This window comes from Chiroxiphia lanceolata, chromosome 18 (assembly GCF_009829145.1).
Source record: "Chiroxiphia lanceolata isolate bChiLan1 chromosome 18, bChiLan1.pri, whole genome shotgun sequence".
Classification (NCBI taxonomy): domain Eukaryota; kingdom Metazoa; phylum Chordata; class Aves; order Passeriformes; family Pipridae; genus Chiroxiphia; species Chiroxiphia lanceolata.
In genome coordinates, this window is record NC_045654.1 from 3,251,611 (window position 1) to 3,265,603 (window position 13,993).

At 49.3% G+C, this 13,993-nt stretch overlaps 1 protein-coding gene across 1 annotated transcript in view; it reads left to right on the forward strand.

The window, feature by feature from the left end:
- TBX5 (T-box transcription factor 5) overlaps nucleotides 1–13,993 on the forward strand; it is a 41,502-nt gene that overhangs the window by 24,630 nt on the left and 2,879 nt on the right. The window contains exon 8 of the mRNA XM_032705792.1: nucleotides 7,386–7,612. Coding sequence (XP_032561683.1) covers nucleotides 7,386–7,612 — 227 coding nt within the window. The remainder of the gene's footprint in view (nucleotides 1–7,385; nucleotides 7,613–13,993) is intronic.

A 13,993-nucleotide genomic window follows, 5' to 3' on the forward strand; every position in this document is an offset into this window, starting at 1 on the left:
TCTGGGGTTGGAGCACTGTGAGGGCAATTCTGTTAAACCCTGTAACCAATTTTTGCTGGTCATCTGCAACTCCCATTGTCTTTGGTGGTTGTTATGGGTGCTGAAGAGCTTCTGGAAGTCTGAGGCCCTGGTTACTGTTCACTCAAATTAATGCAATTTAGTCCTTCAAGCTTCTTATTGGGAAAGCTTCTGACAGGAACGATGATTCCATGAAGGGTGACTCTTGGATCCCTTGTTGGGTCCTTTCAAAGTGAGACAAAGATCCAAAATGATCCACAGGACAGAGCAAAGTGATGGGTATGTTATGGGTATGTTTTCTCTGTCAAAGATCACGAGCCACAGTTTGCTGCCTTTGGCATTAATCCCCAGTGATCCTGTTGGCTCCAAAGGAATTGTTTCTGAGATTCCCGCGTGCAATCGAGAACAGAAACTGAGCCAGACACAAAAGACATAAAATCAGTTCCATGATTCAGAGCTGGTGTGACAGAGACGACAGTGCATTTTGGGGTGGCAGTAGAATAAATGGATGAGCCTCTAGGGATTGTCTACCTTGGAATGTTATCACGTTGGGCTGGGAGGCACCAGGCTGACTAATGCAAGTGGGTCTCAGCCCACTGCAAACCACCTTGTTCTTCTCGTGTCTTCTCGTGACATCTTTACATCCACATCCATTTCCCATCTTCTGCCATTGAAACCTCCCAAGAGCCACGTGCTGTCTGAAACGTTTTCAGTGTGAGGCTTAGAGTTATAACATTGGTTGGAGAGATGACGCTTTCCTCCAGCAAACATCCCCGAGGAAGTTTTCCTGGTCAAAATAGGCTTGAAATGTATCCTGTAGAATTTGATGGAATTCAGATGAAATCCAAAATAAAGCTCTGCAGATCTTGCTAGAGGGTATCCACAGTGCTTTTAAAGTGAGAAAGTCAGCTCAAGAAACACAGAGTAGCTGCAGTTTCTTCTGTTGAACCCTCTTTGGGGGATCTGCTCAGCAGGACCCGACCTGCAGAAGCTCAGCCCAGCACAAAGGGATGCTGGTGGTGTCTCTGTTGGCCAACATCCATTCTCCATCTCCTCTTGTGTTCTTCTTACTCCAGCATGAACAGTGGCATTTTTCTGCAGGAATCTACCTTTTTAGTTGCCTGATAATGATGCTCTAGATCCCTCTCTGGTTCTTGGGTTTCCTGCAGTGATCTCTCTGGGCTGCACCGCTCAGAGGAGTGGTGGAAGCACTGGTTGAAAACATACCATGGAATCATCATAGAAGATTTGAGTTGGAAAGGACCTTAAATATCATCTTATTCCAACCCCCTGCCATGGGCAGGGACACCTTCCACCAGACCAGTTTGCTCCAAGCCCCATCCAACCTGGCCTTGGACACTCCAGGGATGGGGCATCCACAACTTCTCTGGACAACTTGTTCCAGTGCCTCACCACCCTCACAGTGAAGAACTTTTTTTCTAATATCTAATCTACAGCTGCTCTCTGTTGGTGTGAAGCCATTCCCCCTGTTCTGTCACTCCAGGCCCTTGAAAACAGCCTCTCTCCATCTTTCTTGTAGGTCACCTCAAAGCTTCTCTTTTCCAGGCTGAACAATCCCAACTCTCCCAACCTTTCCTCCCAGCAGAGCTGCTCCATCCCTCTGATCATCTTGATACCTCCTCTGGACTCTCTCCAGCAGCTCCATGTCCTTCCTGTGCTGTTCCCCCAGGGCTGGAGGCAGCTCTGCAGGGGGGTCTCACCTGAGGGGGCAGAGGGGCAGAACCCCCTTTGTGGGATCAGCCCAGGGCACGGGGGGGTTCTGGATGCTGGGTCAGGTCCAGCCTCTCCCCCACCAGCACCCCCAAGTCCTTCTCTCCAGGGCTCTCCACCTGCTCATCCCAGCCTGGATTGATACCAGGGTTGGGTGCAGCACCAGCACTTGGTCTTGTTAAACCACAGGAGATTCCCACGCCTGCACCCAATCCAGGGCTGTTGGACCCCTTCCCGTTCCTGCAGGAAGGTCAGGACATTTGATGTGTTGATGGAAAAGCTGCAGTGAACAACCCCACATATTTCTCAGAGGACATTTAGACTTGTTTTACTGGACATCCAGCCTGGGTGTTATTTTCTGTGGGGCTGCTCTGCAGTCCCCACACAGACAGAGGTTGTATTTAATCAGAGGGCAAGGCTGGAGGAAGCACTCAGTAATTCCTCTCCTACCACGTCCTTTCCTGCTGTAGTTTATCCACTTCAGACTCCCCAGACAGCCTCTTGAGAGAGTGGTCCAATTTGATTTCAAGATGCTGGAAATAAGCTGAAGTGAATGTGCACTGACAATAGTTTTCTGGTTTAGTTTTTTTTCCTGGGAGATGGTATATTTATTCCAGTTACTTTTTTTCTTTTTCTTTTTTTTTTTTTTTTTAAATTTTAATTCCTTTTTCTATGTCTGTTATGGCTGACTTCCATTTCTTTCCTACTCTCGAGTCTCAGCAGGAAGGACAACAATTGGTGGCCTGGGAAATACAAGCCCCAAAGCCACTGAGTTACGTTTGCACATCTGGAATTGGGGGTTGATTCTGCACCTCTGGGCTGGGTGGGTGGAGGTGGTGGGACTGACAGGACAGCAAACATTTGTCCTTTTGTAGTGACTGACCAAGGAGGAGTTAAAATAGACCTTAGATCAGATTTTAGACTCAGATTTGATGTTGTGAGCTAGATCTGGCCAGCTCAAGGGCTTCAAAGGATGCTGTTAGAACATGGAAGCAACTAAGCACTGGGGAAATCCTTTTCCATGTCATGGCTCATCTTGACCTTGAACAGATACCAGTATGATCCTTGGGATCTGATATTTAATAAGTCTTTTGAAGCCTTGTTACCATCACCTACAGCAGCTTTGGAAAGCCTTGGTATATAATGTCACAGAAATATCAGAAACCTCTTCTAAAATAACTTGCCCAGGGCCAGTAGGGGTTGGATGCTTCAATATAGAAGCTTCCTGGTTATAAACTGTGCATTTGTAAAAGACTTTTAATAAGTTTTTTTGCCTGGCAGTTGCATTTACTACACATTGGCTGGTACATTAGGAAACTTCTAGTCTGCACATGAAAACCCTTTGAAAATCATTGCTCCCTCACAGTGTGGTAATAAGCAAGAAAGTGGACACTCTGTGAAGGTCTATGTATAATTTTTCTTCAGTTTTGATTAGTTTGCAGAGGCAAACAAGGTTTCTGGTTCTGAGACTACAGAGTCATCTTGAATTTGCTCCCTGGAATTTTTTGCTAGGTGTGAATTTGTGGCTTAGGGAGCTCTGTCACGGCGAGGGCATCATTTCACCAGGGGAAGGGGAAGAATGCCATGTGAGAAAACAAGGGTGAGCCTCCTAATTCCACCTGGCAGAGGCCTGATTTGGATGGAAGTGCTTGGGAAATGCAGGAGGGGTTCACTTGTCAGGCCCAATCTGTCGGGTTGGGGTTGTATGACGGGCTTTAGGTGGAATTCATGTGCTATTAGGAAAGTTATGCAGAGCTGGTGTCCAATCCTGTGGGTCTGGGAAACCTTTGGCCAGGTGGGAGTTAAGAACCGAGCCCAGACCTCAGGACTGAGTGCCTCCACTATGGTCTTGGACCTCATCCTTGGTTTCTTTTCCCTAAGTGTAACGAAAATTGAAGTAATATTCTCTCCTGGTGGCCTCTCACCTGGGAACTTGGTGATGCAGAGACTCTTGTGTGGCTCCCCCTTCCATCCTGTCCCCTCTGCAATTGTAATACCAACTACTGTAACCAAATATTCTTAATTAGCCTCCAACAGGCTTTAAATAGACCAGGGACAGCTTCCTTCCTTGTAAACTTTTTTTTTCCAGCCAACTTTCTTTTTTTTCCTTCTAATTTTTGCACAAATTTAATGCAAAAAAAATGTAGCCTATTAACACCCCCCTGTAAAATTAACTCACATTCTGGTCCATAAGCAGCAGCCTCTTCCTTGCTGTGTAGATCATTTTCTATATTGCCTATATTTTCCCTTCCTTCTTTGCTACAATTTTTTTTTTTTTGGACAGCAAAATTTCTGGACAAAACAGTCATTTTGTGCCAGCAATGAACAAAACCTTTCATTCCATTAGACTGTAGCCCAGGATTACAGCCACTTATTTTGGGAATAACATTTTTTAGGGGGGGAAAAAAAAGATTCTGATCCATTTTATTTTGTCCTTCAGTATTTAAAAGTGGTAGGTGTGCACACTGCATGTCAAGTGGGCTCAGGAAACATCATAAATGTTTTGAGATGACTGTTGCTTTGCCAGGTACCAAAGATACCTCTTTATTAGAGCTCAGTTTTTATAAGGAACAATATGTAGAAATACAGAGATAACTGCCCTTGTGGGTAGAAAAAAGGGCAAAGTGAAGGAAAGACTATTTTAGCTGTTTAGTTAGAAAATACTTTCCTTCGTCTCCCTCCTCAAATAGTTGATTTTTTGGCAAAAATAGCACCCAGCATGTTTTGACTGAAATGGAAATATTTCAGTCTGGAGGGAAGTTATTGCGATACCTCCTGGGAACTGCTGTTTGGAAACGTGGTGTCTCCAACCTGTTGCCTCTCCAGGGTGACTCCCAGCTCCTGCCATGTCCCACAGAACACCACTGATGGCCACGGAGGCTGTTGTGTTCCCTGGAAAAGGAATGAAAGGAATTTGGTTCCCAGTGCACAAGAGAGAGTGGGATCCTGACTCCACCTGTGCACTTGGGATAAAGATATTCCTCTTCCAGGCAGCTTCTTTATGGGAAGAAAGCAGTTGAGGTTCAGCTTGGACATGAGGAAGAATGTCTTCACTGAAAGGGTGGTCAGGCATTGGAAGGGGCTGGAAGTGGTGGAGTCTCCATCCCTGGAGGTGTTTAAGGAATGACTGGACGTGGCACTCGGTACCCTGGGCTGGTTGGGGTGGAGATCACTCACAGGTTGGACTTGATGACCTTGAAGGTCTCTTCTGACCTCAGTGATTCTGTGAAAATGTATTTTCATCAAGAAGGAAGCAGCTGGGTTGTTATTTTTTCTCCCCTCTCAACTCTCCGTTGAAAAAGTGTTGATTTAGGTGAGAAGCATCTGGTTTCTCACTGTTTGTGTGGTGCTTTGCACGGTGAGGGTCTGATGCTGACGGGGTCCCTCTGAGCTGCTGTGAGAATTTATGGTTTACCATGCAGATCTAATCCCACGTGGCAAAGAGACATCCAATTCTTCCCCCCATGAAGCAGGGAGGGACTGTGAAAGCAGTCATCTCTACATCCTCCAAAAAACCCACAGAGAACCTGATGTGGCATCATGCCATGGCATGTCCTTTCTTGTCCTCCACTGTAGCTCACTGGTGGAAAAAATGGGGCTCTGTCGTTTCTTTGAGAATTGGATGTTGGAGTGTTGGAGCTGAGGAAGAAGGAACCAGCCAATCCATGCAGCACCTTCTCATTAGGGGGTAGAGTTAAGGCCACGCTCCATGTGTCACCTCCTTGTGGGCTGTCTCCTTAGATGGGAAAGGTGGTGGGGATGCAGCTTTGGGGTGTCGTGTTGGTGCTGTTTCCTTGAGGATCACTGTGTGGAGTGTGACAGGGACAGGCAGCTCAAAGCCATAACCTGGGAGACCCCCTGGAACCCAGAAGGTTTGAGGGTCACCTGTGAGGTTTGATGGCCATGGCTGTTGACCTTCCTGAGAAGCCACCAAAGCTGCCCTCCAGCAAGAGCTCCTGGGGTGGAGATTTAAGTGCTGGGTGTCCACAGGCCCTCTGAAGCCCACCCATACCCTGGCATCCATTGTTGTCTTGTGTATCCAAGGGATAAGTCTCTGTTTCCTCCCAGTCCATCTCTCTTTTGTTCCTCATTCGCAGCCTGGACTTCAGTTTGGGGAAAAAACTGCCTGACCAGCCAGGCCAAGTGGGTGGGAAGCCACGCTCCTGCTGGGAGGAGCTGCTGGGCTTCCAGGGGATGATACCCCACCTTTGGAATAGGCTTTCCTTGGCAAACCACCAGTGCCCGGGGTTTGGAAAGCTTCCATGGCACAATGAGAGACACATTTCTTTGGTTTTGAGCTCCTGGGTGAGTTTCCCCTCCATTACAGCTCGGTTGCTGATGTTTCTGGCAGCCACCAGAGCAGTGGTTTGGATGAAAGCTCCCCGCTGTGAGTAGGTTTATATAATTGCTATTGTTAAATTTTGTAAATAAGTTCTGAACTCTACAGCCATAGGTCCTCTCTGAGGGGTGTCATCAGAAATTTGGGGCCCTTCCTCCTCGTGTAACTGGCCAGGTGAGCCAGGCGATGGGATTTAGGGATATGTCCTTGCTCCAGCATAATGGTTTTGGGCAGGTGGGTAGGGTGCCTCACAGCCAGCTTGGCCCAATGGTTACAGCCTCAAAGGAGAAACCTTGTGCTGGAATGTGGGCTCTGGTTTGTGGCTGCTCTGAGCCAGGTGACACTTTGGGATCTGCTGCTGTGCTACCTGATTTTTATGCTTTTTTGTGAGTCTTTGTGTTCAGGGAACACCCAGCTGTTTTAGAGACAGCCCAGGAGGAGGCTTGTACCTCTTCTGAAGGCTCTGAAACCCCCTACTCAGCTTCAGTTCTTCCCCCTGCAGAGCAAGAATAACCTTGTCCAGCCACATTGTTTATGTGCTTCGAGAAATGTCTCCAAAACACACTGTAGGGTCTTGTAGAAGAGAGGATTTCCAGGCAGTGTTGACAAAGCATCCCTGCTTCAAACCAGAGCTCAGAGCAAAGGAACAATCCAGACTTGCCATTAGGGCTCACCCTGCCAGCCTGGCTCTGCTGAGGCTGTGGCTCTGCTGTGCATCAAGTCTTGGTGATTTATTTATTCCTCTTTTCCAAGCACTCTGGAGTGGAGCTTGTTCTGTGGTCCAGGGATCCGCCATCCGGGACAATGAAGCTGAGAGACCCTGGGGGAAAGGAATGGGGACAACTACCATAAGGGGAAAAAAAAATAGGCCTAAATATTTAATCCATCTCCAGGTCGACTTGGCAGAAATGAGATTTTTATTTACATGCATGTGCACATCCGCATATACATTAAAAACAGTGTGGAGTTTATAAATCCTGTAATATGCAAATATAAATCTCGTGTGTTTTTGCTATAACTGCATGTATCTATTTCAAGCATGGATGTAAAATAGCAGTTGTGGTGGAAGAGGCACAAATCTAAAGGGAAAGGTACTAAAAGGGAAGGGAATAATGAGTGCTGTGTGGATAAAGTGTGATGGGGCTGCAGTCCCCTGAGAGGGATGTTTCTGTTTCCCTGAAAGCCTGAACAATCACCGTGACACTAATGTGCTGCCTTCATTTATTAATCCACTGATCTATTTATTAATTGATTGCTTTTCCTGACTTGTTTTTATTTTCCGTTTCTTTGCTTTTAGTAAAGAGTACCCGGTTGTCCCCAGGAGCACAGTGAGACAAAAAGTGTCCTCGAATCACAGCCCGTTCAGTGGCGAGACCAGGGTCCTTTCTGCCTCCTCCAACCTGGGCTCCCAGTACCAGTGTGAGAACGGGGTGTCCAGCACCTCCCAGGACCTGCTACCGCCTGCCAACCCCTACCCGATCTCCCAGGAGCACAGCCAGATCTACCACTGCACCAAGAGAAAAGGTCAGGCCTTGGCTGCTCCCTGCTCTGTGCTTTCCCCCTCCTGACGTGGCTGCCAGCCTCGTTTCCTGATCCTTGTCCCAGCCTGCGTTACAGGGACACTTGGGGATGAGTGAGGGATGAGGGTTGTGTGCTGGAGGTGGGCTGGGAGGCTCCCCTCACCCTCATTAGCCTAAAATCCACTGCTGGGCTGCCTGGAGGGGTGGCAGTGCCTTTCACCCGCGGTGAATCCACATTTTGGAAAGATAGCTGGTGCCAGAGATAAAGATGACTTATCTGCCTCCGTAGCCCCTCAGACAGGGTTAATCTCCAAGTGCAGATGCCTTGACACTTTGCATTTTGCACAGTTTTCAGCTCGGGGTCTCACAGCTGGCAGAGAGTTTTCAGTCTGCAGAAAGCAATTCCGCTCAAACGCTCGTTCTAATGAACGGTGCCTGGGATTGAAAATCATGATATCCGTGTTCCTTCCCCTCTGGTGCGACTGACCTGCTTTGACAGAGCTGGAGGGATCAAACTGTGAGGGCTTTACACTCACTGCTCAGCTCGTCCTGGCGTGAAGAGCCCCGTGATAGCGACGGGGTAATTGTCTTGGGCAGGAGCGAGTGGTTTGTGGTCTCTCCCTCCCTCTCCCAAAGCCATGGGAATGCTCAGATGCACAAACACTTGCAGGGCTCAGGTAGCAAAAGCCTCAGATCAGCTCTACTCCAGGTACTCCGAAGAAAACAGGGAATTTCCAGGGCTGAATGCAACAAGGAGTGACAGGACGTGGTTACTGCTGACCCCTATTCCCTTTTCTCAGGATTTAGTCTGCGTTGCACTGGGAAAGCTCACAGAAGGCAGCAAGTACCATGGCATTTGAGTGCACCAAGAACTTCTCCAGCCTGGTAGCCTCTCCCCACAGCAGATCCCCTCCTGCTTCCCTGCACGGTCCTATCAGTCAGACACATGTCAGTATTTTTAGTAACGTAACCCTGGGGCACGGGGATGTGCAGACACACAGTCTAAGGTAGGGGATGCTGGGAAGTGCTGGCAGAGGAGGCAGGAGGGCAGTGGAAATCTCCCTCCTGTCCTTGGTGAATCTCCTGAATGTTGTAGGGGCACGTGTGCTGTGTGCAGGTTTCTATGTAAAAGTATAGAAGTTGAGACATTCTGGGGGTTTCCTGAGTCTGAGCTAAACACTGGAAAACAGAGGTGTCATTTTCTGGCCCCTCCAGCTGACCAGGTGACACTTGTGGTCACATAGAGTGTGTTGGAGCTGGGATTGGAAATGGCGATGCTAGACTTGAGCTAGATGTAAGGTAGGGAATAAGGAGAAGCAGAACGTCCCCTAGGTCAGAGATGGGGTGTGTGACCTGTCTTACCCCTCTAGTGACGGATATGAGGTGCTGGGACACAACCGGGCTGCTGCAAAACCCCACTGCTCACGATGCAAAGTCCCACTCATCCCTGGCATCCCTCAGCCTGTGATCCATCCCCAGCGCTCCTTTGCCCTGGGAGCTGAGCTTTCACCGCCCCTCTTCCCCTCTGCAAACCCTAACCAAAACAAGCTGCCCCGAACGGCAACAAACCCTTTGGACAACCTCGGAGCGCTGCGTGTCCCCGCACCGCAGGGCAATTCATCATTCGCCTCCGCGTTGTGACGCGATAAGGAATCAGCAGAGGTTTCCTTCCAGTTTTGGGATTCCCGCTAAGTGGTGTCTCCATGGGTGGTTTCCCTCAATCCCCCAATTATCTCACTTCCTCTTATTGTCACAGAAGAGACGACTATCTGCCCCGTAATAAGCTCCCCGGCCCCTTTTGGCCCTTGCGAAAGCGCAGGAGACCGGCGAAGGGAGCCCTTGTCTGCGCGGCCGATGGCCCATCAGCCCCCTCATTATCTCCGCGATGCCTTGAGTGGCACAAGCAGTTAAGGGCCTTTTTATCAAAGCCGCCAAACGCTTTAATCAAGGAGAAGCAGCGTCCTGTCCGATACCACCGGCTTCTTCCGCGGAGCTGTTCGTCTCGGCAGCCCGAGTCTCTCCTTTCCTCCCTGCGCCTTTTTCCCCCCCCCCCGCCTCCTTCTCCCTGCCCCGTGCATCCAGTAAATCGAAAACAGCCACCAGGGCTTAAAGAAAAGAAACACAAAGTTAATGGGAAACAGAGAGTCGGAGTAAGCTGCCAAGCAGCTCTTTGCGAAGTGAAATTAATTAAAAAAAAAGAAAAAAAAAAAGTCACTCGAGATGAGCAATTCTGTTTGGATAAATCAGAACGTGATCCAAGGTTTCATCTCCGACTCTGACTGAGCGTGGCACTTCCTTCTAGCACCGAGCAAGGATCTTTGTTGGAGCTGGGGAAATAACCCTACATATAATCTTCCTCTTTTTCTCCTTTTCCAGCCTCTCGTTTCTGAGCTTTCCCACATAGTTTTCCTACAATTCTGCATAACTCCTACCAAGCCTCAACATCCAAGGAAACCTGAAAGCAAAAGAATAGTTGATCCTATTGCCCCTCTCTCCATTTTCTGGACTGGAAATCTTATTGATTTTGTTGGATTATCCATTCCCCAAACACTGACTCCTCCTCAGTCAGTTTAGGATTTAACTCAAGTGGATTATTTCCTTTTTGCAGGGCAGTGGTTATGGATAAATGCTCTCAGGGACAGAAGGCAATTCAGCTGGGTTTGAGACCAGCTGGTGTCTACATCTTCTGTAGTAAATTCCACCACTGTTTTCCAAGAGAATCTCTCCCTGGAGTTCCTTCCATCTTGGACATCTCATGAGGTTTCTCCATATCCTTTTCAGCTGGGGTCAGGCCTCAGTTTAGGCTCAGTTAGGAACAGGTCTGTGTTCAAGCAACTCAAAGGAACCCTATTCAACTTCTGCTTCCTTGGTGACCTCAGACAAGGACTGTGCTCTGTGGTTGACAGTGTTGTTTTTAGCTGTCAGGTCAAGATGGATTCACCGTGGAGATCTGATATGGGGCCACATTAGGGGAGAGCAGCAGGGCTGTGAGGGGATGTTATCTCCGAAGGCTCCTCTGGTTCAGGGAGGTGATGCTCTCCTGGGTGAGGAAGGAAGGAAGGACACATCCCAGAGCTCCAAATCTGGCGATTACTGCTGTGCAGGTGGGAGTGCAGGGTCACAACATTGGGAATGACCCCGGTGTGCTGCAACAGGGTCGCTGCTCCAGGCACAGGGAATGGGGAGAATCATCCTGTGTTGTATCCCAGCTCCACGCTGAGATTGCTTATGGCACTGGATTAACTCCAGTCCTCTATCTTACCAAGGAGTGGCCTCAGTTCTTGATGTGGATTTTCAGGCTGCAACAAAGACCAGTTAGAGCCTTGTCTTTCTCCTAGTTGTTCTCCACCTCTCCCTCTCTCATTGTTGTGCTCGGTGGAGCCCAAAAAGACTTCCCAGCAGGCAGCTTGCTTTGTGTCTTTCATTTAGCCCCACATCCCAGTTAGGGTGTTGGGGCTTGTTTTCCCTTGTATTATCCTCTCCCTCAGATTTCCTGTGGATTAAATAGTCATCCCTCTAAACCTCTGCTCCCTCCCAGCCTTACACAATCTCAACCACTTGGCAGATTTCTGGGATGCTTGTGATGCTGGACAGGAGGCAACTGGAACAGCCTCTCCCCGGGGAGGTTATAAAAGTTGTCATGTTGGCATTCTGAGGGAGAAGAGGGATGTGGCAGAATCCACCGGCTCCAACCAGCAAGGACCGTATCCTTCAGCCACCTAACCTGGACAGGACACCATGGGGAAGAACATATCTTTCCTCTCCTTCCTGCTCTGATGAGGCTGGTGGAGGTCCAGCAATGCCTTTTCTCCTCCTCCTCAAGAACAGGCACCATTAGTGTGGACAGTCCTCTTTGTTGTCTGAACTGATTTCTCCCACACCCCACCCAGCTTTTCTTTCACTCAGAGAATCTGTAGGACAAAATCCAGGTGTGAGGTGTCTTCTTGGAGGATGTGCTGCTCATCCAGGTGATGCTTGGAGATGCAATGAGTCGGCCAAGGCTTGAGCTGCTGCAGCTGGAGGTGTTTGTGGCTTGGATAGATGCAGTGGAGCCCAGAGCAAGGTGCCTGCTGGGGCAAAAGGAGCCTGTCTATGTGATGAGGGGATATTCAGGGGGCTGGTGGGCACCCAGCTTTTGCTGTGTGGCACTGCAGCTCCAGCAGCTTTGTATCCCTCTCGTGAGGAAAGGCTGAGGGAGCTGGGCCTGTTCAGTCTTGAGAGGAGATGGTTGAGAGGGACCTCATCCATGTCTGTCAGTGTCTGCAGGGAGGGGTCAGGGGATGGACCAGGCTCTGCTTGAGAGGATGGGGGTCAGTAATGGGACAAGAGGAGCAGGCAGGAACTGATACCCAGGAAGTTCCACCTGAACATGAGGAAGAAATTATTCACTGTGCAGTGACCCAGCACTGGAACAGGTTGCTCAGAGAGGACGTGGAGTGTCCCTCACTGGAGATGTTCCAGGACTGTCTGGATGCACTCCTGTGCCATTCTCCCTCACTGGAGAGCTTCCAGAACTGTCTGGATGCAGTCCTGTGCCATGTGCTCTGGGATGACCCTGCTGGAGCAGGGAGGTGGGACTAGATGACCCACTGTGGTGCCTTCCAACCTGACCCATCCTGTGACCCTGTGATCTCACCCTCCATCAGAGGTGCCTCCTGTGTCTCAGCAGGCAGTGCTGGCAACTTGCTACCTCTGGAAGAGGTTCCAGATTTTGATGTTGGATTGTCCTTGCCCTACAACCCTTTGTGTCGTGTTCCCTGCAATGCAACGCATCCGTACCACAAATGGTGTGACAGCTGGAGGGACTGGCATGTCTTAGGTTCCATGCCCTAGGATGTACATCTTGTTTGCCCCTTAGTGATGTTCATTTTGATTGAATCTACCTCTTTTTTTATTTCTTGGACACCCCTTGTCAGCCTTGCACCCTTGTATTGGCTAATCAGGCTCGTGCTAGATCCGTGCTAGAATCCAGACTGTGTGGGTGATAATCACCCATTGTGTCTCCCTCACAAAGTTGGGATGAACCTCCTGTAATGCCCTGGAAGCGTGGATAAGCTTGGAAAATTAAAACAGTCACGTCCCATTCTCCATTGTCTTCTGTCCTGGGAAAGCTGACTGTCACGAATCAGAAAGGAGCTCTCCTGATTTACACCAAGGGAAGAGGTGGGCCCAGCACATCCTGAAGTCCAGAGACTTCACATGTTTGCATTTCATTCTGGACGGCCCTAATCTTGGAATTGGGAAAATTCCATTTGAAGAGCCATTTGTGTGGTATTTACAACCCAGCTGGAAGTAGTAAATACCGGAAATCTTGGAACTGCTTATGCTCTTGCTCGAGCTCCTTCATTAGATAGATCATCAAATTCCTTGTGAGGGAGCCAGTTTCCAGCCCATTCTGCAGGCTCCGTTTTCCTTGGATCCACTTCGGAGCAGCTTCTCCTTGGCTCTGGCAGCTTCCCCTGCTTGGCAGAACCTTCTGCTTTTTGAGGTTTGTGCAGTGTCGAGGGGCTGGTCACAGGAGCTGATTGCCACCCTTGGCTTCCAAGAACACCAACAGAAGTGGAGGATGGTCAGCGTCTCCCAGGATGGTCACAGCATCTCCCAGGATGGTCACAGCACCTCACAGGATGCCCAGCACCTCCAAGGGCTCAGTGGCAACTGGAAAAGGACAATGAATTGCCATCAGGGAACCAACACTGAGAATCAAACCCAGAGCAGGCAGTTAAGCATCTCTCATGTCCTGCTTACACTGATGCAAGGAGGTGAGAGGACCTTCAGGGAGAGGATTATGGCCTTGGGACGGGCTGTCCAGGCTCCAGAACTGGTGGGGATGAATTTGAACTGCAGCCTTCAGCATTGTGTGTGAGAGATCTGTTTGCCTTGTTCTCCTTTTGCCATTCTCTCACCTGAAGATGGCCCCTTTCCACCCAAGGTCTGTTCCACACACCATGAGATGCCCTTTTGCTGCTCTGTGCTGGCTTTGGTCTCCTCTGTGAGGGGTGGGGGGATAATGCCGGGTCCCACTGGAGAGCCTGGACCAGTGTAACTCCGTCAGCTGGCACCTCTCTGGCCTGCATGATCCCACCTGATGATGCAGACAGACTCTTCTCCTCTCTGTCTAGCACTTTGAGGTTACATAGACGGGGAAAATCACCAGGAAGAGGGGCCAAAGGGCAGGCAAAAGCTGTCAGGGTAGGATGTAATCCTTTACTAGTGACTATGTCCCATTTGGAGATGGGTACAGGGTCCTTACACATCTTAAAATGTGGACTAGTGGTGCCTTTTCCACATACAACAGCAGCCAACCTGGCTCTAGAGAGATCAGCTGATAGAGGGCACCTAGAGGGTGTCCACTGAAATTCTGGCTGGTTTTGTTTTCCTCTCT